We start from the raw sequence: 24,158 nt of genomic DNA on the forward strand, positions 1-24,158 counted from the left end.
AAATAATCATTGATCATTGAAGGTTTTTCATGAAATATATAATGTCTGACCGCAAAGCAGTCGCCATTAGGCGGCTCCGGCCCAAGGTCGAATCTGTGACTTCCATCAGATTCCGAGGGACCGACTCCCCCAATGATTCTTATTGTGAAATAAAATAAAAACTGTAAATAAAAAATTTTAAAAAAGATAATACTAAATCGGTACTCACAGGAAAAGAACTGGAAAAATTTGTTTTTTACCCTGAAGATGACACAAGGTGTTAACACTACCACAGATGAACACAGACTGCAATTAAAACCTAATTTAGGAGTTAAGCAGCAGACCATCCTGTCCGAGCTCGTTTGTGATTCGCTGAAGGGATTTGAGTCAGGTGATTTCCCCTTATCCCTTCTCTCTTCTCGGGCCCGAGAGTCCAGACAGTGCGATTTTAACTTTCCATGCATTATTATCGGGCAATAATATCCGTTTGATAAAAAAGTAATAAATTTATTTCCATTGGAGATCGTGATGGCGAATTTTACTTATTTTTCTTTTCGTCTTTGCCGTACTCGAGGTAAAGGGTTTCCGGTTTGTCCCAGCCGTCTTTTTCCGCGCCTTCTTCCACCCTACACCCCTCCGAGCAACAAGAAGCAACGGCTCAAGGTTAGTCTCTATTTTCATTTGATTATTTATTTAATTACTATACTTTTAATTACAAATACAGTCCAATTATTTCAGTGAACACACCCTCTTTTCAACCATCGCAAAAAGAAATTTTCTTGTTTTATTGTTTGCTTTTTTTTATTATTAATATTCTTTCCAGTTTGCGAGGTTAGGTTCCTTCTTGTATTTAGTAGCAATCAGCACACCTAACACGCATTAACACAAAAACAATATTTTCAAAAATTTGTTTAATTATTTTTATCTTTACATATAAAACTTTAATTTTTCTGATGGCAGTTAGTTAATGATATTTAAGATCGTGAGATGCGGTCTGATCAGATGTAGGTTAGAAAAAAAAATTTTTATCCTGCCAAAGTTTCGTCATTATGGAGGTCTTTTTTAAGGCCTGGGATTTATAAGCATAGTTTAAATTATGAATAAATGAATGAAGAACTGTTATATTTACAATTAAACCAAAATACAATTGAGAGAAGAGAAACATTACAGTAAATACAAAATAGATCGAAATATCCGTCTGTTGTAGGTTGCCATTTTAAAATAAATAACTACAAAAATTCTATTTGCATTACAAAAAAGAGAAAAAATAAAAAATTGTATNATATTCAATAATAGAATCAAAAATTAAATTCTCCTATCCCAAGCCTGCCTCACAAACCCAATCAAAGGCCTAGATCTTTAAGTTTGAACCCTCCCAACCAAAAACCCAGAACTTCACCCTTTGACAGAGTGAAGCAAGCGAATTTCAATCTGAGATCGAACACTCTGCTAAGAAATGAAAAACAGATTCGAGAGTATGTTTAAATTATACATATACAGTATAACTCTGTTATAACGTTCTTCTGAGGTTCAAGGCAACACAGCGCTATAACCGGGAAAGCACAATTACCAGGAAATCATAAAAACACAGTTTCAAATGTACAAAATTTGTTTCAAAACAAAATGTATAAAAATGTGTATGTGGGTATGTACATAAACATAAAATTAAACACAAAATGTATTTATTCAATTACATATTAGACATGTCTGAGATAGGAATGTAAGCAAAGGGATAACAGTGGCAGCCACAAGGCTTCTGTGTCTCGACCTCAGTAGAGCTACTGTGTTCCCCTGTTTTTTATAACTCACTGACCAGCTTAAGTTGTTAATCAACAATACATAGCCTTGCCAGCGGCTCCTTAGTGTAGGATCTTGCTTCTGGGTTTTCCTGTCCTAGTTGCAAGAGCATGCACCTACATAGATTTTCACAGAAATATAAAATGTGTTCTGCAGTCTCCTCCTCTCCTGGCAATATCTACACAGTGTTTCTTTTGTCTGTACTCCTATCAGGTACATGTGCTTTCTTAAGTGGAAGTGCCCTGTCAGGAGTTCAGCCAGAATTCTGGTTCACTTGTGGTCACCTTCCAGTAATTCCTTTGTAAGTTTTGCGGATGTTTCAAAATTTCAAAGGTTTTGTCATTTATGCCGGTGTAACAGAAAAAAAGGTAGGAAACGTTTGATTGCATCCAAAACGTTGGTTGTTTTCAGTGCAGTTGTTATGCATATCATCATTCTCTTCTTCATCATCTTTCAATGCATTGAGATGATTTTCAATTATGGTCTATTTATTTATTTTGCCAATAGAAAATAAAAACCAAAATAAATAAAAAATACTTTGAGTTAAACAATTTAGAAACTATGAAACAATTGATTCAAGTCAGGTGTTCAGTTTTTTGAGATTGAGGCTTTTAGTTTTTTCTTTCTTGTGGTTGACGATGGCATATAAAATGGTATGATGGCCTGTTTGCTCTTTTGAACTTAAAAAGATATGCTTTAAAAATTTGGTGGGGCATTAGCATTTGCATTATTAGAAGCGACCAATTAGCTTTAGCCCTCTCTTCAATTATAAGGCAAATTTTAAAACTTTTTTCTGGCCAGTCCAGTTCATGATCCTTGACCTCTGATAGTTCAGTTTCCTGTCTTTTATTTGCCGAAGAGCAACCCTGCTTTGAAAGACAATGTATATGGATTGAGTTTAAGGAATATTTTTTGGTGTTAAAATTCATTTTCTCTTCTTTCTTTTTTCTTTCTTAAATAAACTTCTGTTATCTTCGGTTGGACCTTATGTATCGCTGACAGCATCGCTTTTTTAAATAAAAAGTATTAAGGATAGTTTAAACAATTTTTTAACAGTATGTTGGGTTTTTTTCCACATCTGTAGTCTGTCTTTTTTTAAAACTTTATTTACCTTTCTTCAGTATCAATTTCAGGGGCGTCCACCTTCCCTCTTCAGCCTTCCCTTAGTTTAACTGCTGAAATACATTAACATGGGGTTCAGCAAAAAAATCCCTTAAATTCCTGCGCGTAACAAAATGCAATGTGATAGCTTTTTTAAACATTTTAATACATTTTTCTGAAACCCTGTTCAAAAAAATTTTTAATTTATGGTTTCTAAATGAAATAAGGCACAATATATCTGTTTAATCTCTTTACTAATAGCTACAAATATGTAATATTAAAGAATAAATTGAAGACAATTATATTAAATTTTTATATTCACTAAGGAATGTTGAAATTGCCATTCGATCGGAGTGATTCAGTCTGACCTGCTATCTTAAATCTAATCTTTGGGTTTCAACTTTTTCTTTTTTACACAAGAATAATTAATTTAAATAAATAATTTGATTATAGTTAACAACACAATTTTTTAAATATTAAACTAGTGTAAATAACAATTTGTGTTTCTAGTTAACATTAAAAACAATTGAGGCAAAACTAAAACAATGTGGTAATCACAAGAAAGTTACATTGGCTAATTCCAATAAATAGATAACACAACGGGCAAAATTATTTACAATATTTTTTTACATTGTGCAAAAGACCCTAATAACCCTTTACAATTGAACGTACCTTGCTCAAATATCACTCTCTCCCAAATTTGGAGACCTCCACATGTAGAAAACAGTACAAAAACAATCTTTCAATGCACTATTCTTAAAGCACATAAGTTCTGTTGAAAAACCACATCAGTCTCATAGAAGTGGACATTATTTTGATTAATATTTTGAAAGGAATGATATAAAGAATTATAATTATTATTTACATTGACATTTTTTTAAGATTATTGTTTGAGATTGTCAAATCTACACTTGCTATAAAGCTTATCAGAAATGTACAAATGTTCAATATTTTTTTGGAATTACTCACATGAGCATTTGATTAGAAAAAGCTTGATTTTTTATAAGTCTTGTGCTATATTATATCCTCCTTACATAGTACTGTCTTAACAAGATACAGCATTGAATGCTTCAAATGTAATAACATTTTAAAAATATGAATAAAATAGTACAAAAAGATTATATATTAGATATCAATGCATATTTAATTATATTTTCATGCATATCAATAATTGTACTAAGTTTAAGTTTAATTTAAAAGAATAAAACTGAAATATTCATTTATACAGATATACATATAATATGTAATATATGCAATTAAATTCAAATTACAATAGAATTTCAAAGAAAAAGTGAATGGTATACTAAAAAAATGAAATTTCAGTGCAAAATACCATTAATTCAATTATCGAGATATACTATTAGGGTATGTTTACAGTCTTATTGATTAGATGGGGTGTTACTAAATATGATAATTTGATTTTAAAATTTCAAATTATTAGAAAAGAAAAAAATAATGGCACCATTTTATTACAAAGGCTCATTAAAATTTTATTCTAGCAGATATTTTCAGTCTAGAAATCTATGAGTCAGGTTTGATTACATTGTGTCAGGGTTTGGTAAGCTTATGCAGGGGTGTTGGAAGTGTTCCTTAGGGTCTCAGAACATTCGCTCCAAAATGTCCAACGATGTTGCCTCTCTTTTTGTAAAATGCCACTATAAATAGACTCCCACCACGACCTTTGGCTCGTCCGACTCCAAGCTCCTTGGTCTCCCGCCACACCATCTGAGTGAAATGACCTAAAAACATATTAATTCACAATTATTAAATGGTAATAGAAACTTATCCATTCAGATAAGTCCATCCTCCTTGACAAATAAATTATTTAATTAAAGAAACATGTAGTCAAAATAGAAAGAAAAGAGCCCAATTGAATATTGTTTAGAAAATATTTGTAGTTTTACTTGTAGTGTAGCCTCGTGCAGTTTGTGCAGCTGTTGATTTCGGGGTTTTCCTTATTTGCACAAGAAATTGTAAATCTGAAAATTAAAATTCAGTTACAAAAAATTTGGACAATCTATCTTTCCAGTTTTTAGGGGAAACCAGGAAAATAAACAAATCAACAGCTGCAGAATGTGAACATCTAAACAAATTGAGATGTATTAAATTTCTACCAATTAATGATTCAACATAGATCTTTAATTATATTGAAAGATAGAACAAACAGAAGACAATTAACAATTAAATTGTTGAAGTTTAACCTAAAAAAAAAGAAAAAAACTTTTTTCGATATCAACAAGTTATTATTAATTATTTACAATAATAACATACTAAAACTAAAAATAATTTCCACTTGAAGTCTGAAATGGTTACATTAATGCAATAACTCTAAAACTATGTTATGATGGTTAAATATACAATTAAAATGTTTCTTCATTGAAAGGATCTGCTGTGAAACTTTTACTCCTCCAAATGATTGAACTTATTTCTCATATAAATATTTGACATAAGTAACTCGGCAGCTATGACATTCAGTATTTTACCTGCATTGAGCGCCTTTGGCTCTACACCATACTTGAAGTGTTTAACCTCATTGTACCAGCTTGCACAAGCATCTTTTGCAGCACATTGCCTAGAAGCTGAAGTCCAAAAGAGGTTTTCGCCATATTCTGAGTCATTCTTTGAATCAAGCTTAGATGTTTTGGCCAATGTTTCTGCCCAATCCTGAGCCTTTTCACACATCTATAAAAAATGGTAATGTTGATGCATGAGTGATTGTCGAGTAATGAAAAATTGGTAAGGAAATACTTGTTCATTCAGCTTGAGTGGAGGGCTTCCATGCCTGGCACGGTACTCGTTGTGTAGCTTCAACATCTCATCATTGAACTCTTTTGCTGTCTGACACAAACCAGTTGTTTGTTCTGCTTTTTCTGGAAATCCTCTGCCAAAAAAATAAATAAAAAAATAAAATAAAACATTACAAATATTAGCGGTTTTAAATTAGCTGTATACCCAATTGGGGGAACATTTTCAGCAAAAGAGCCAATGAAGTTTCCTGGAGGGTCATAATTGCATACAACATATACTTGTTTTCCATCCTGGCTCTTTGCTACTCCAACTCCAAGTTTTGCGCTCTCTAGCCAGACCACTTGAGTAAAGTGCCCTTGATTTAAAAAATAACATTAAAAGTATGCACTTTTTATTTTATTTTTTATGGGAAAATCGGCTTTTTGGTACACATACCAGTTTTCAATGAGACTGGTTCCTTGTGAAATTGATGATCACTTATCTCAGCATACCAGTTTTCGACAGGATCAATTCCGTGAATCTCTTGAGTTGAAGATGACCAACTAAGAAATAGATTTTCTCCATAGGAATTGTTAGGCCTGAAATAATTAGAGAGATTTAATTTATTTCTGAAACCAGAAAATTATCGTTTTCAAACATATATGTACTAATTCATTACAGTTTACAAGTTTTTAAATTTCATAATCAATACTTTATAATTTAATATGTCGATTGAATGTATCTTGTTTTATCACTCATTGATAACTGATTCATATAAGCTCAACTCTGCACACATACACAAATGTACAGAATCAAACTTATGACTTCTCATAACAAGGCCGCAAGAATCACTTATCTTGGTTTTGGCAGTCTGGGGTCAGGCTTCTGTTGAGGTTCGGCTCTAGGGGCTGTCAACAGCAATGTCATTTCAGCCCCTAATGCATTCAGTTTTTAAAAACAGCCACACACTCTCATTCATTCTTAAATACATTTTTTCCTATTTATGTACGGTTCACTTCAATTAGTACTCGATATTCCTCCATCACCCACCCTTCACACATACTTTCCACCATTGGTCCTCTCTTTCACTTTAATAAATATATTCTCTTCCAATGTAATAGTCTAGTCCTCATGTTTGACACTCCCGATGAGATTTGGGCTGCATTATACTGATTAAAGGTCCACCCTTTATGCTGCAGAAGATTTGCGAACGTGAGAGAGAAAATCATTCGTGTAGCAACCCTCCAACCTGCATTAACTGAGTCGGAGCACACACTGGACAATTTAATGTTTGTCCTACCCTCCTGGAGGAAAACGGAATTCAACGATTGAAAACTGTTCAAAGTCTCTTCTACCAGAGGCCAGGGAAATCATTTGTAGTAGTAGGGCACAGGGAGCTATGCTCAGGCCATTGCATAAAGCAAAGGAGAAAAAACCTGATGTCATTTCTGCAGCATCAAAAACCACCCCTAAACAGAACTATAACGGGAGCCAAGGTGGATCCAATCCCCAAACTGAGGCAAGGTCAAAAACGTCTTCTCAAACTTCAAATGGGTTGGATAAACCAGAGTTCAAAATCCTACTGGTGGCTGGACTCCCTCAAGGACCACCTCTAGTGGCATCAACTTGGTGGGAAGCTAAGTATATCCAAGGCAACTTGGATAATAGACCTGGGCTCCTCCATAGAATCAGAGACCTCCCTTAACCCAACTCACAGAAAAACAAAACGAGGGTGGAGGATGGGGAGGCCTCGCCCAAACCTGTGGAAAGAGAACCTAAATAAAAGTGACTAATGGAGTCAATTGTGCAGTGGAATTATAGAGCAATCGGAAACAAGAGATATATATTCTGCAGTTCCTTGTCAAGGAACATGATAATCCTTCAGGAGACCTGTATCTGCCCAAGGGCACACTTCAGCTGATAGGGCACATGAAGGAATGGCCATACTAATGAGAGAAAATATGCATTCACATGAGGTGAGACTGAATACAAACATCCGGGTAATCACAGTGATTTATTGTGAAACTTAACCGAGTTGTTCTGTGCCGTGTCAGAAGTTCTGAACCGATCGCAGGCCTTCTCGCACATAATCCAGCTTCTTAGAGTCGTTACCTTTTAGTACGCAAATTTTCAATGGTTCTAACTTGTTGTAGGTCGTTACTTGATTTCAACATTGGTCAAATGTTGATTACAATGTATATTCAAAACAATAAAAATGATCATCTCTCTGAGATGTGACATGATGGTGACCTGATCCACGCCTTCTTGAGTAACCTCTTATCTATAATGTCTAAGAGGTAATTAAAAATTTTAAGGGTGGCCACTTTTTTTTGCGTCAGGGTAGAAGAACAGCTTTTATACCTCTAAAATACTAGTTACACTTAAACTAACTTCATGACCAAGAAGTGGCCAAGAAAAAAAAATGGTTTACCTGTGGTGCATTCTGCCACTAGCAGCAAGTTTATCAGCCCATTCCTGGCTGAATTTGCACATCTAAAAAAAAAAAAATACATTTAGATGATGTATGGGATATTTAAACAAATAGCACTATAAAAAGCAATACTTCTTTGCTGAGTTTTAATGGTGGGGCTTTGTGGATAGCTCGTTTTTCATTGTGGGCATCTAAGCACTCTTGGGCAAAGTTGGCTGTGAACCTGCCAGTGAACTCGACCTTTTTTTTATCCTTGGGTTTAGCCGGTGACTGAGTTTGCTTTACATTATCTGTAATCTACAAGCAATGTTATTAAATTTAAATATTTTTTTAAACAATTATTATTTGGATACCTTTGAATTTGTCTGAATCAGATTCGATGCCAATGGCTTTTTCTGTAGATCATCTAAAATAAAAATTCCATGAGAACCATACACAGATCGAATACTAATATCAATTAAATATTAAACAATTGAACCCTTTGGAATATTGATTTGATGTGCTGCCTCAATGTCACACCAGACCAAATTTGTCAAAACTAGAGGCCATGCAGTCAACCAAGACTAAAATTAATGCAGTTTTTCTTGTAGCCTGTTTACAAAATTACGAATTGCGAGATATTTGACCTCATGAGGGCAGACCACCGCCCGTTTCCGAGGTCTAATTCAAGCCAATTTAGATGATGAGGACATTCAGCGGCGGTAAATGTAGGACAAGTCGTAACAGTTGGATAAAAGGGGATATTTTATATGTATATATACCCAAGAAGTCCGCCGACAATTCCCATCACGGCTTTGTTCGGTAATTAATGTTATAAACAACCAATGGGCTCTGGTAAAATTTTCTCCTTAAAATTGAGAGTATGCCTTATATATTTCGGTAGACACAAAAACGATTGAACGATTCAATGTTTGTATGAATATTTAAAAAAGACATGAATTTAATTATTCTTGGCGTATTAATTAAAATACTGACCCGGAATGTAAATAAACCTACACCGGATGAATGAAAACATCCAACATTTAATTAAACATGAAATATTTTGAATGTCTACTGCAGTTATTTAAAGGTCGGATATGCGCTCGTTAACTCAGTTTTAACTAATAAGATTGTAGGTATAACTGAAAAGAAAACAGTTGTAATTACGTAAGTAATTTTATTTTGGAATAATTATTATAAATTTAAAAAAACACTTAAAAATCTACTTTTAATCTATTGTGAATATCGGAAATTCCAATCCTGTGTTTCCGTTTCTTTTTTTTCTTTCCGGCCGTTCTTTCTTTCAAGAGATTTTCTTTTGAGGATTGCTCTTACAGTTTAGTTATTGTCAAGTCCTTGTCCCAATATTTTGCTATTGTAAACTTCTTTAAGTACCCAGCACTATTTTTCATTGGTTTTTCGATAATGTATTATCATTCCTTGTAGAAGAAACATTTGGCCATATTATCTGAATAATGAAAAATCCGGTACAAAAAATGTACATATATTTAACAAAATATTTTACTAAACAATCAGTTTGACATTCGTTATTCTGGAATTATTTAACGCGCGTCGTCATCTGACATAAAATGGCGAACATCCGTCGCTTAGTGGTTCTGGCACGTGGATTATTGGATATCTGATCATATGTGAAATTCTCAAAACAAATTATAACTGGTGCTACTTTACCGTGATTTTTTTTTCTCACGTTTACCTTTAAAATAGTTTCGAATCAGAAATACCCAAAGTGTAAATAGTGTTTTTGAAAAACTTACCGTCAGATGAACTCAGTGATAATTTATACCATGAAAGGGCTCGAGTCAACTGCCACAGTAAAGCCCGATGCTGCATTTAACAAATTAAATGACGTCGAAGCAAGTCAAAAGCTGCCGATGTTTGCTACCGTACTCAAGAAATCCTAGCACTTACAATCTTTCCTACTTTGTTCCCGGCTTAGTCAATCTATCTCTCCTCCACCTGCTTCCCACTAAGCCATATGGTTTTTCTAAATACGCCGTACTCATCGTCAAATATAATCAATAAATCATGGGTAAGTGCGTAGACCCAAACTATTCGAAAGGTAAAACAATTGATTATAAAACCTTACGTTTACATATGACAACCACTATTGTTCAATTGTAAGCTTTAATATAGTCTGCTGTAGTATGTTAAAATGTAGATATGAAAAAACAAAGTGAATTAAAACTACATAACTATCTTAGACATGTAGACATGACATCTTGTTTTAACTTTGCTTTTTTAACTGTAGAAGTCGACAATTTAAGTTTGCATAATACTTTCCAAATCATGTTAATGATAACACTTTCTTTTCGACGTTTTTATTATTTATGGTTACCAGTGGCCGTGGATGTTAGGGTGTCAGGGTCTCCCATTTGTCACATAGCGGTCGAATGTCCAAGTTTTGCCCTTGAAATTTTCTAATTTTCTACCCCCTTGTTATTTCCAATTACTTTCTGCCCTACTATGATTGCATATTTTTCATCCATAATCAAAAGCTATAAATAAGTTTGAAAATTGTACAATTATGATTACGTGAGATGATACTAAACTATGGTACAGACTTTATAATTTCGTAATTAGCGGAAAGTTACTGGAGATCATTAGGGTTTTGAATGGTAATGATGTTATTAAGTTCGGAGACGGAGAGTCCCTTTCCTCCCAAGGAATTCCGGTATCAGAAGGGGTGTTATAGGGTGAAGTTTTAAGTCCCTTTTTATTTTCTCTGTTCTTGTCCAATATAGCTCAACTTGTCACTAACTCTCGGATTACAATTACATAGAAGTAAAAATTTATTGATGTACGCTGACGACCTTGTGTTACTAACTCCTTTTTGGAATGAAACTCAAAACAAGTTAGATATATTTAATAAATGCTGTTTCTGTTAATAACAACAAATCAGTGCCTATGGTATTCACTAAATCTGAGCACTCTGTTGGGAAAAATGTTTTGTGTTCGGAAGTTATTGTATAGCTTTTGTAAAAAAAATTTAAACAATTTTTTTTTCATCTTTAGCTAAATTCACACAAACGAGTAAATACTTCTTGACGACCCACTCGATCATGGGGTTATTGCATTCGTTTAAAAGTGATAATTAGTATTCAAAATAAATCCTGTACGATCTTGGAAAGTGTACTAATTTATACCTCGGACATTTAGGCACCTAAAAACACTAGTGAAATTGAAAGAGGACAGCTGAATTTTGTTAATCAAATTTTACATCCCCCAAGGAACGAACACTCCCGTCCCATACGTCGGGAATACGTGAGATCAGGACTAGTAGATTAAGATCGACAAATAAAATCGTGAAATTCTACACCCACCTTCGGCCAAATTTAACAGATTCAGCTGATGTAGATTTAGTTGCTGGAGCAGGTCGCTGGACATCGTGGGCGATCCCCTGGTCTCTGAAGTGATCTTTCGCTCGATCTTATTCCCCCGGAAGGTCTGGACCGTCTCCTTCGTCAGTGTCTCGAAGTGCGTCTCCTAAAAATAATTTGCTCCTTTAAATCCGGCTTAAAGAACCTTAAAACCACCGTCCAACTCTTTAATAAGAAGAAAATAAAAATTAATCCACTTTTTAATAAATTTATTGGATGATCTTTGAGTTTTTAACGTTTGATCACTGATCATTGATGATTTCACTACATATTTCGGTTATAAGAGTTCGTTTTTTTTGCATTATTTAGTGGTCTACGTACAAACAAACATATCAGCCTGTTGACCTATCGATTTGAACTTTTAGAAATATACGGCTAAATTTGGCTAAAATATCTAAACCATGTGTAATAAGCAATCAATTATGAAATGTGGATTGCAAAAATGGTAACGTTGCCTTAATATTTATCATACTAAAACCTATTTTATTATATAATAGTAATACTTTCTTCATTTTTGGTTATCATATTTTTGACAGTTCTAGTTGTTTGTAATAATAATGTATCTGGTTTTTTTCTTTGATCTTTTTATTTATTTCATTTTTTAATTAGTATTACTGATTATTTTAATTCGTCGACTAAAGGAGGAAGACTGAAAAGTGCCCCCCCCCTTAAAAAAAAATCTGTTATCTAATAGGAATTTTAAAAAATAAGGAAAAATGGGTTGTCTTATTGTTCTAAACACCAAAAAACTGTAATAAAAAGTGTGTGGTGATTAGTCACCGTTAGTCCATGATTATTCGGAGATCGTGAGATGCGATCTGGTGTGACGTAGGTTTTAGAAAAACATTTTCTTTATCGTGCCAATGTTTCGATCTTTATTGAAATCATCTTCAGGTCCTGGGATTTACAAACATTGTTTCAGTTTAACAAATACATGTAGGATGTGGAAAAAAGTGAATTTATACAATTCAAAAAAATATTTTTTATATTCATTTAAAGTATTTCTACTCACTCGTAGAAATACTTTGATTGAATATAAAAAATATTTTTTTTGCATTGTATAAATTCACATTTTTTCCACATCCTAAATGTATTTGTTAAATTTAAACAACGTTTGTAAATCCCAGGCCCTGAAGATTATCTCAATAAAGATCGAAACGCTGGCACGATAAAGAAAATGTTTTTCTAAAACCTACGTCACACCAGACCGCATCTCACGATCACCGAATAATCATGTAAAAAAAGTTTTATTCGCATCCAAAAGTATTTCTTCTGTAGATATAAACAGTCTGGTGATTTTAATAAAAAGTATTACCTAAAAATATTGAAAATAATTAAAGATTAGTAAAAAAAACACTAAAGAATCAGAATGAATAAATTTTTTTTTACTGGGAGCCAGTATTTTTGAAAAAAGCCCATTAGTGCAGAGGCGCTGGATTCGAACCAGAGACCTTTAGCGTATAGTGATGAGCACAATGTCAACGCCTAAAACTTGCATTGAAATTATTAGTTTCGAATCGTAACTGAAATTAAAAATACGACACATTGCTGTCAAGATTAACGATACTGAAAAGATTGTTTTTAATATCTTAAAATAACAAACAAGATAAGCAACACGTTGAAAAACATGTTCTGTCTTTATTTCTACAAGCGTCCCTAGAGCCCAAGGGTAATCGCTAAAGTAAATCGACCATTCGCACAAGAAAACACATTCTTCACTGTTAAGTAGTTGTTTTGAGTTGTGGGACGTCCAGAAATAGGCAGTGAGGAAAGTTACACGCAAAGTACTAAAGAGGGTTAGTTATACTTCTAAATAACTCTCTATCCAGGTTATAAATTAACGCTAATACAAAATATTGTCTCTGTGACTACTGATTACTGATTTAGATAAGCTCAAATCTGCACGCTCATGCATATACATGCGTGTACAGAGTAGAGATCATCACTTCTCGAATTCATCGGCATGCCTCGACAATCACCCAACCCGAGAGTTAGCACACCTCGGTCTTGTCTGTACTCCAGGGGCTATCAACAGCTAGGTCATTTCAGCCCCCAACGCAATCAATTCTTAGTCCATTCACTCTCTCACTGTTAAATGAATTTTTTCTTATTTTCATAAATTTCTCTGAATTCGGGTATTGGAGTACTCGATGTTCCTCCATCACCGTTTACACCTATTACATATAAAAAGAATTGAACCTCGTAGGCCCTCTCACACCACACATTCATGCCAATAAATACATTCTCTTTCAACACACGCTAGGGGCACAAAACAATCATTACTACTATACAATAAAACCACCCAGTTTCCTCCAAGAATTGGAAGGGGACCCAGAAACTCGCTACGGTGCTCAAGCACGATTCTCATATCGGGTGACATTCTCACACGCTCTCTATAAGGAGCCAAGGAATTGCACCCTTCAATTAGGTGGGACACATGTAGCAACCTTTCTCCACATACCGTACTCAGATGCGGTCCTTATACCGGTCATATCTTCCGAAAGCCACCTATTCTTGATGTATGAGAGTTTCTTTGCCGATCCTGCCCACCGTCGATGCCACATTCTGTTAATCACTTCTTTTTTTTTTTGGGAGGGGGAGGTGAGTTGGTGGCTGGTTTAGGCATTGACACGACGCTCATCATTGTAAGGTAAAGGTCCCGGGTTCGAATCCGTCGGACCTGCATTCGAACCCGTCATACTTTTTTTTCCAAAACACCGGCACCCCGAGGGTTCGTATAACCTCGTAGTTGAATTACCCTCGTAAAAAAATTGTTGCATGTTTAGCGAAAGGGGTTAAGTGCGGAGGTTGCGATCTCGGCTTTAGGCTTCAGCGCCTCATCCGACTTTTGTAATTACACTACTACTTATTACTAGTACTTACTATTCTTAAGAAACAATAAATAAATTTGGTCTATGAAGAATTTTCATACAACTACTTTATTCATTAATTATTATTAAGTAATTCATTATTATCAATTTGATAAAATGTATTTTTAGAAATTGTCATCGTGCTAATCTATATTAATTTAATAGGCTTTGTATGTGAAAAGTTACATAATATTCGTCATTCTGGTTGATAAATTCCTCTTAAAAGAAAATGGAAAATAGTTAATGTCTAAACGTTCATTTTTATTTATATTACTAACATGTATTATATATGTCCTTTTCTATATCTTCAAACTAGACTATGATATGGAAAATTGTTAAGAAGAATAAGTAAGTGTATTATCTGTTCGTGGACGGCAAAAACGGGCAAACTTGAGCGTTTGGATGATATGATTTTAAGTTTCTCTAAGAAAAAGATTCATGTCAACATTTACTCAAAAATAAAATAAAATGTACTAGTTGTCTGTGAATAGGTTAATTGACTTTAATTGACGTCGCATAATCACAATTACTCATTACATTCAGCCAAGCTTTTTTTCATAGCATAGACTTCCGTTCCAGTTGAATTTGTTAATTATACATCATTATTCAATGATTAAATTCACACGTCCTTTGTAATTTGAGGGTGAAAGAAGAATAGTGGACAATGAGCCCAATTGGCGAGGTCCAATTCCTATTAATTATTTAGAGCTAAACAGTTAGCCTGATCATTTTTATTTCAAAAAGGACATGGACTAAAATTTAATTAACAGCATCAATAAAAAATGACCCTTTAATTATAAAAAGTATATGAAATAAATTGTTGACAATTATGCTCATTAGAACGTACTTTAATGCAAACTAATTTTAACTTCAGTTTATACAAATAATTTAAAAAATGTGTGTTTGTTATTTTTCCTAATGGTTATCAGAGTATATTATTTGTTGTAATTTGTAACAGTAATAAGGGATAAAATATATTTAACCAACGTACCTGTCCGATTTTCGATGATGCGAATGTTCTCTGTTCCTTCTTGCGTATCATGACGACCCTTGAGTTTCCACCGGGAGTGAAGTCGTGCGCATGAAGCGATGGCCTGTAACGTGTCAAATCCATTCCGTCGCCGACGTTTATATTTCCACCACCACCACCTCCGGACGGAGACCTTCAACAGAAGAGTTCAGGATGATAACGAATAGTGCAGGCCCGGGCTAAGCACGGGTGCCGAATTTCAGGCAAACACGATATTTGAGCTTGAAAGACGATTGGTTGGAATGAGGATAGGATTTATCAGACCTTGGGGTTAGCAGGGTGGTTTTAAGAGATAATGTTTAATGGCAGGTCATTAAGAACACATATTTTATAAGTACTAAAGTGGCCATATCAAACTGAAATGGAATCCTTAATATAGTTTTTCTATGATCATTAAAATTCATAAAATTTGTACACAATAACGATGATACGCATAATTTGCATATTTTAACAAAATAAAGTCCAAGCATATTTGCTATGTAACTTGCATTGAGATAAGTAAAATTATGAAACAATAGCTTGATCGTTTCTGATTATCGTGATCTGTCCAGTCTCGTTGGTTTTGTCAGACGCGTTCTTGGAATTTCGCCATTTAGTATTTAACCTACATGTTATTTTGTTAATCATATCTTTTTATCATGGATATGCTTTTGGGCTGGATACAGAAATTTTGTATTAACATTTTCGCGTCATCGACTTTATGTCTGTTGAGGTAAAGCAGACGCGAAAGGGTGCACTTGGATAGGGTTAGGGAAAGCATGGGGTTTGGAAAGGGCTATGCTACATATCAACATTCAATGTTTTTCCATGAAAAATATGCGCGGCTTTTTAAGTTCATTCAAACAAACCATGAAGATGGATATATATGGCGCATCAATATAGGAGACCAAAAAAAATTAATGAAAAACCATTTGGATTTGTTTTAGGCATCCTTTACCACCCTTAAAGACCGAAAAATAAACATTTTTGGCTGGATTCGGGGGCAATTATTTCGTCAATATACGATGCTCCCTCCGTTTAAAATTGCTTCGCCCCCTCCTGAATTTTATCTAAATTACAAACGCATAGGTATTTTTGTAGTATAATCTAACAACCCATTCAAGAAGTGAACAAAGGCGGGTCGACAAAGTACTTCCTCGCTATGTATATTATATTAATATCGATATGCATATTAAAAGAGTAAAGTGGCATTATTACATAGATTTTGTTTCTCCGGTGTTAATTCAATTACGTCATATTCGGGGTTCCTTCTACTGAAAAGTCCCATTTAGAAGTATTTCGGATTTGAATTTAGAGCCGTTGAGAGACGAACCCAGGTCCGTCCAAAAATTACCCATTTTTTGTGCAGTATAATTACAAATATTTTCACAATTTTTCTCCTCAACCCAGTTTACTTATTGTATTGCAGGCAGCCCTTATTAAACAGGGCCTCAAGGGTGCCTATAGCAACAACTTTAGATATATAAATTTAAATATTTTCCCTGTGTTGTAGACAATTCGTACCAAATGTATAATTTTTTCTTTATTATGTACCCTATTAAAGTTGATGAAAAAAATGAAAAATTGGTAGTTTTGAAAAGGTAATCAGACGGCAAACAGAGCCCAGGGTGCTCGCAGAAAATTTAAAAACAAAAAATTTCTTCTTCGTTTAACTGTTAAGATGGTAACTTTAAATATGACGTTTGTAAGTTCAGATATTGAGAAAATATTGTAGTTATTTATTTATTGGTTATCAATTAATAGTTGGTATTATGGTAATTAAATTAGTAATTGGTAGTTATCAGTTAATAAATTTCAACAATTGACGTCACAATGCCGCCGGTATGGGGTCTCCCTTAGGTACGGCGGGGAGGTGGATGGGAAAGAAAAAAAAATTGACGTCACAAATTAAAAATTAATAAATTGTTAAAAGACGTAATTTTTCTAATTTTAGAGTAAGTACTCATTGGAAAGTGAAAACACTTAATCAAAATTAAATTCTTTAAATTGATACTTGAGATTAAGGTGGGTTTATCAATGCAAGTACAAATCCATTTATGTTTAGTAGTTGTAATTGACCGTATCAATTATTCTAATTAATTATACTTTTTATCTAAGGCCTTGGTTGAGATGAAAAAGTTAGTGTCACGAGCGAGATTCGAACCCTTAGAACAGGCCTTCGGCTGAATTACACCTCTGCGTTAACCACTGGTGCTTGGAAGTCACGATGAGTGAACCAACTCTTTTATCTCAACGAAGACCTTACATAAAATGTATAATTAATTAGAGCAAGTACAAATGTTTAATTTTTACTTACTTATATGTATTATTACTTACATTTTGACCAACTTTAAACAAGCTAAATTATGCATATTAATGCACTGAGCAACGGTTTTAAAGTGAAGTAAGTGATGTAACGACATTTGGTCATGGAAAAACAATTAGCAACACCTCATTAATAATAAAAAATTTAACTAGTTATTTTTCTCTTGAGCAACACTTGTTAAACAAACATTAATTTACTGAAAAGAATGTCGTTCCGCGTAGAAATGCCGCCCCATATAAGAAATATGTTCGAGCACGGCAGCTAATCTTTGTGTTCAGATTTTTGGAGAAAACAGAGTTTTTGTATTATGTACTGGCAGTTTCGTGTACCTAATGCCTGCCGATAGTGAATGTATTTATTAGCGTGAATGTGTAGTTTAAGAGGGCTGACGCGGAATATTCAGTGCCCCACCTACCCTCAATTAGGTTTGTTATATTTGTAATAGGTGTAAAGGGGATAGAGGATTATCGAGTATTCCACCACCCTAATTGAGTGAAATAGGAAAAAATATATTTAGGAATGAGGCTGTTGACAGCACCCGGCACCCAAACTCGGTGGTTGGTCGGACAACCGAGGTCTGACCCAGGACACCCGGGTTTGTGATGCTCGAGGCCTACCTGTAATTTATTATAAATTACAAAGGCTAGGATTGCCGGTGGACTGCTCGAAATATTACTCAACTTTTTACATGTATGTATTATGTACATACATGGGCATATTTGAGCTTACAATAATGTGAGATGCTTAGGGGATGAATAGCTAAGGTCATCGCCGGCCCCCTGCGTGATTTTACTTCTCTTTCCGGTCTTTTTTTAGCCATTTAAGCGAATTTTTCAGCTTGCAGTCATTTGAGCATCTTATCTATTACTGACTCTGTTCTTTTATATTAATACTTCGATATCCTGAAATGCTCTCCTCTCATTTTACTCAGGTTGTCAACTGCGGAATGAAACGTACAATATATTTGTACATACATCACCACAATCATAGAGGTCTGGTCACATTCACTCCCCCAGAATACTCGATATTTCTCGTAACGGGGTTAACCAACTCCATTCTCGCAAATAACCTTACTTTTTGCCCTCCAGACGTCACACACTCACGCCAGAGTACTCGATAATCTTTGAGGACGGGCTTAATAACCCCTTCCTTTCACGCTAATATACAGTGTATGTATGTGTACATTCGTAATAATTTGGGCTTATATAAATCTAAATACAAATTAATTTAATGAATTAATATTTATTGGCGGTTGTAGTGAAGAAAATATTTTGGAAAACAATTAATTCCATATAAAATTTTATTTAAAAATACATTATATTGAAAATATCGTATTAATTTTTATCTTATTATTTATTACTAAAAACACAATTTAATGAATTCATATTTCACCGGTGTACAATACATACTGTATATTGTATTCATTTTACTGAATTGTAAAAAATAGCTGTACATCTATAATTTTTTTTTCTTCGATTTACTCTGGAGGATGATATTAAAAAAGGGACCTCCATTTGAACTTTAATCCAAGTATTGTTAAAACGTAATATCCTTATGTCATGTAAATTTTCGTCAACTCTGTATTAAATAAATAATCAGAGAGAGATACTTCTTTGTCAAGGATATCCACCTCATTACGCTGAAGAACATCAGGGCAAACAAAATGACAGGTTTCCACCCCAATTCGATTAGACTGTTATATAATCAAGATTCCACATGCTTTTGGCTTCCAAAACTTGGCCGTGCTTGAATGAGCACTGAGCGATGATTTCTTTACTACTTTGTGACATCATAGCCAGGGTAGAAATATGCCGACCTAAATTGGATTGTTGGAAACAAAATGCTAAGTGATTTTTATTTGTTTGTATTTTACATCTGCAGAAATGTTTTGATAAATAAGACTCAAAGTATTTTCATGAAATAATATTAGTTTTTTTAATTCAGTATTGAACGAGATGTTTGGTCAAAATGGACTAAAAATGAGATGAACCTAACATCAATCACTTTTAATATTCATTCTCTAAAGCAGTACAATTCGAAATGCAACGTGTATTCCTTATCTCATACTAACAAAGGGGTTTCTCACGGATTTGGACCGAACTTTTTTTGGTGGTTCTACACTCCAAAATATCGGAATCAATCCGCCACTTCTTGTGAATAGGCCCTGGTGTCGCAAAAAAAAAAAATTAAAATCGTTATTCAGTGATTAAAGAAATATTGTTTTTGGTGTATTAATCACATCAAATAAAATTCGCAGAATATTCTATTTTGGTATGATTTAAAAATTTAAAGATTAATTAACAAAATACTGCTTTTCTATTGGGTTGTCCGGAAAATAATGCAGGATTTTGGTATTAAACAAAAAAAAAGAAACTAGTTACTTTAAAGCAATGTTCTTTAATCAAAATAATTTCCCATACTCTCAATACATTTCTCCCAACGTGTTGGTAACTTATTAATTCCGTCTGAGTAGAATTCAGAATTTTTAGAATTGATAAAGTCAATAAATGCATTTTCCAGTTCCGTTTGATTTTTGAATATTATGTGTTGTAAGTAGTGGTCCAGGTGTCTAAAAAAATGGTAGTCAGTAGGCGAGAGGTCCGGAGAGTAGGGTGGGTGAGGCAAAGTTTCATAGCCAAGCTCCAATAATTTTTGTGACGTTACACGTGACACATGTGGTCGAGCGTTGTCATGCAACAAAATGGGCCCTTTCCGATTGACCAAAGAGGGCTTCATTACTGCCAATTTCTGATGCATGGTATTAATTTGGTTACAGTATGATTCAGCATTGATGGTTTCGCCAGGATTTAAGAAGCTGTAGTGTATTAAACCAAATGAAGCCCACCATACCGTAACCATTACCTTTTTTTGATGAGTTGGGGGCTTTGGAGCTTCTCCTTTGTCGAGCCACTGTCCAGAACGTCTAGTGTTATCGTAGAGAATCCACTTTTCGTCACATGTAACAATTCTGGCCAGAAATGGGTCATTTTTGTTTCGACAAAGAAGTGATGCACAAACATCAAAGCGCTGATTTTTTTGGCGATCGTTTAATGAGTGTGGAACCCAATTTTCGAGTTTTTTCACTTTTCCAATCGCCTTGAGGTGGTCAGCGACGGTCGTTTTACTGACTTTGAGTTGCTCTGCAAGTTCTCGAACAGTTGTTTTGGGGTTTTCTTCCACCACTGATCGCAGAACATCATCATTAAGAGAGGAAGGCCTTCCACGACCTTCTTCATCTTCAAGGCTGAAATCTCCCTCCCGAAATTTTTTAAACCACCTTTGCACAGTGCACTCATTAACACAACCCTCGCCCCAGACTTGGTTAATGTTTCTAGCCGTTTGGGCTCCGCTTCGGCCGAGTTTAAACTCGTAAAAGAAAATCGTACGAAATTCTCGCTTTGACATTATAAGGATGACTGAATTATTTCCAAGTAGCGGAATGCTACAGAGGTAAACAAACAATATCATTTGGAAGAGGATTAATAAGTGTTGACATTCATACAAATGAGTAATCCTGTAAACGTAAACAGAATATTTTATATAGATTTTTTTTAATGAAAACTTAAAATCCTGCATTATTTTCCGGACAACCCAATAGCATATTTTAACAAACATTCTATAAGAAAAGTAGGTCAGAAAATGTTCAAAATTTGGATTTGTTCTGATTATCGTGATTCAAGCGTTATAAAACCCTTAGATACAGACATTAGCGGAAATCTATGTAAATTAATTTTTTGACTTATAATTTTGAAGTTCTTCTGGTGACTGACATTCCTAGTGCACGTTCTAACATCATTTTTCTCAAAAGCTAATGGACCGCTGTTCATGTTGATAATTCATTTTAAAGAAATTATAAATTGCATTTTTTAACATTATCAAATATTAAACGGACTATTATTTCCATTTAAAAAAGAAAAAACGAGGTTAATTTCTGACAAATAATTTTATTATTTTGTGCATTTTCTAATAAAAAATATATTATATATTTTAATTGTACATATTATTTAAGCAGTTCCTCTTCTTTCAAATGGTTCCTTTGACATTAAAATATTTTTAGCCCTTTTTGAATTATAGCCATTTTAATCAGATATTCTAATAACAATTCCTCAAAAATTGGAACGATAAATTTAAATTCAAACAAAACTTTATTTTTTGGGATCTCTAGAGGTTTTTCATATTAGTTTTATTGGAAAAAACGTATGACTTAATTTACTTGAAAAATATTTGGTTTTTAGACATTTTTTGCTTATTGATAAATTTGGTTATCTTTTCCTATATTTTTATTTCAATCTACATAGAAAATGCTGTAAAATGATATATTTACATAGTTAATTTGAGCAAGTAGAACGGCGAAATAAAAATGTTAAAAGACGGAAATTTCAATTTAACCAAAAAATTGTCGAAACCACAGCTTATGCATTATTCAAAACTTATTTACAATAAGTTGCAGATACGTGTCCGATATTTTCGAATGTAGAATCACCAAAAATAGTTTCGTCCAAATCCGCGACCCACCAACCTAGTCCCCTTGTAAAAAAGCAAATCGCCCATATATCCTCTGCACATAAGGTAATTAATATCCGAATAGAGACCATCTAGAAACCTTTGGGAATATACAATCAACAAGTTCATTCAACATCAAACAAAATTACAACTAACTTTTGAATTAATCACAAAAAGAAATAAAACTATTTAAACAACAATCGTCCGCAACAAATTTAAAAAGCTTGTTGACAAAGTGTGGCATGAATGACTATTATACAAATTAAAACTATTTTTACACCAGGCCTATTATCCGCTTAAACAAGACTAGAAATGTGACAGCTTCCCAAAAAACAAATCAATTGGTCACGATTTGACAGCGAAGTTCTCCAAAAACATCCCAAAAAAGCTGTCGTATTTCTGCCTTCTTTATTTAATGCAATACTAAGAACTACGCACTTTACCAAACTTATCCCTATCATCTTATAATTATTAATCCTTATATTAAATTATTAGCCCTTATATTAAGAATTGCTATTTATTATAAACCCCATTAAAAATTTAAAATACTTCATTATCTTACCGACTTAATTTAACGTGTGTAACCCGTTCATTCTAAATTATTCAAAAAATGAATTTGCAATAGTGTTACTCCCAACAACATTTTTATCAGACAATCAATTTGTCTTTCGAGCTTATCATTCCACTACACATCAACTCCACAGCGTTTCAGATTACGTTACCTCATGTTTCGAACAGAAACTGTACGCGACTGGAGTGCTTTTAGATTCTTCTCAGGCTTTCGATAAAGCATGACACGAAGGACTTTCGTACAAAAACTATTTTTACACCAGGCCTATTACCTGATTATATAATCATACCCATGGAGAAATTTTTCTCATGAAGACTTCCGAGATAGAAGAAGTGTTTTTTGCTAGGGGTCAATATTCGCTCAGCTGTTTTACACAATTTTTACTGGCAAAATTACCTATTAGGACTTATATTTAATAGAAGGCTAAGTTGGAATCCGCACCACGATTAAAAAACAGGCACTTAACAACCGATTTATTATGCTTAACTACCTACTGAAACGATGTACGATTTACATTTACAGATCGGTGAAATATTCCTATATTCAAAGATTTTACGACATTAGAATCTATTTTAAACTTTTCCGTAGTGCGTTTACACTATCACATATACACACAAATATAATTACTCCATTCCCCACAATTATCACTTAGGCTACTGAAGAGAATATTGATCAGAGACCTCGTGAATGATTAATGTCACACTCGCAAATAGAAATCATCCAATCTGCTGGTTTTATATAACAAATATTGAGTGGATGTGTGGATGTAAATAAATGAAGTATAAATTTAAAAAAAAAATATATATATATATATATATAAACCTTCAGTGCCAAAGCCAATCTGAATAATAGAACTGTTCAAAGTTTTCACCTTAGGCCAACATGGATTACTTATTCTTCGCCCGAACCCAAATACGACGGTTGAATGCTACCGGACTCACATCCTGGTATACATTACGTTTTAGGAGCAGTACAGACAAAAATTCATATCCGGCCATGACGCTGACCATGAAATATGTCTCCAGTCAATCTTTATAGAGAAGATTGTTATCACGAAGCATGCTAGAACAATAGTATGAGGGGCATCAATATTGTATAAATTCGTATAAAACAAATAACCAGGGTTTAACAACAGTTCCTATTTTAGAAATGTACAAAACCTCCGTCCAATAGTGAAGTATCACTCTTCAAATACTATCTATTAATTTATTTAAATATGCGTAAATTGTGAATTGTTTAAAGACCAACCATTCCAAAATAATCTAAGAAAAATACAAAACAACCAACAACTTGTTACAGTTAATTGATGTTTAATTATGTAAATTATAAAGTCAATTCAAAATCCCTAAAATTAATAGTTTTTACAAATTCGAGGTTTGCAATGTTATATGTCATCTCAAAACACGACATTGCAGGATTAAGGGATAAAGTATGAGAAGTGGAGCATTTTATCCTATTAACCCAGAC

The 24,158-nt window shown here is 33.8% G+C and overlaps 1 protein-coding gene and 1 long non-coding RNA gene across 5 annotated transcripts in view; both read right to left on the minus strand.

Annotated features, from left to right (window-relative positions):
• Positions 1 to 3,114: 3,114 nt before the first annotated feature.
• Positions 3,115 to 24,158, minus strand: part of LOC106673807 — a 154,383-nt gene continuing 133,339 nt past the window's right edge. For 3 of the 4 annotated variants that reach the window (XM_014406095.2, XM_014406096.2, XM_014406091.2), the window contains exons 2-12: positions 15,274 to 15,445; positions 11,356 to 11,518; positions 8,389 to 8,441; positions 8,168 to 8,332; positions 8,036 to 8,097; positions 6,061 to 6,203; positions 5,830 to 5,980; positions 5,626 to 5,758; positions 5,361 to 5,559; positions 4,782 to 4,856; positions 3,115 to 4,616 (exon numbers count right to left, since the gene is read on the minus strand). In XM_014406095.2, the coding sequence (XP_014261581.1) occupies positions 4,468 to 4,616; positions 4,782 to 4,856; positions 5,361 to 5,559; positions 5,626 to 5,758; positions 5,830 to 5,980; positions 6,061 to 6,203; positions 8,036 to 8,097; positions 8,168 to 8,332; positions 8,389 to 8,441; positions 11,356 to 11,518; positions 15,274 to 15,445 (1,465 nt within the window). In that variant the 3' untranslated portion in view covers positions 3,115 to 4,467. The remainder of the gene's footprint in view (positions 4,617 to 4,781; positions 4,857 to 5,360; positions 5,560 to 5,625; positions 5,759 to 5,829; positions 5,981 to 6,060; positions 6,204 to 8,035; positions 8,098 to 8,167; positions 8,333 to 8,388; positions 8,442 to 11,355; positions 11,519 to 15,273; positions 15,446 to 24,158) is intronic. The other variant, XM_014406093.2, reaches the window with a different exon arrangement.
• On the minus strand, positions 9,177 to 11,349 carry LOC106673809. The gene is made up of 2 exons (XR_001341432.2): positions 9,790 to 11,349; positions 9,177 to 9,728 (listed from the first exon to the last, which is right to left on the minus strand). It is a non-coding gene; the product is annotated as an uncharacterized LOC106673809 (long non-coding RNA).

Source organism: Cimex lectularius, unplaced genomic scaffold, assembly GCF_000648675.2.
Source record: "Cimex lectularius strain Harlan isolate CLEC.00 unplaced genomic scaffold, Clec_2.1 scaffold6, whole genome shotgun sequence".
In the NCBI taxonomy this organism is placed as follows: domain Eukaryota; kingdom Metazoa; phylum Arthropoda; class Insecta; order Hemiptera; family Cimicidae; genus Cimex; species Cimex lectularius.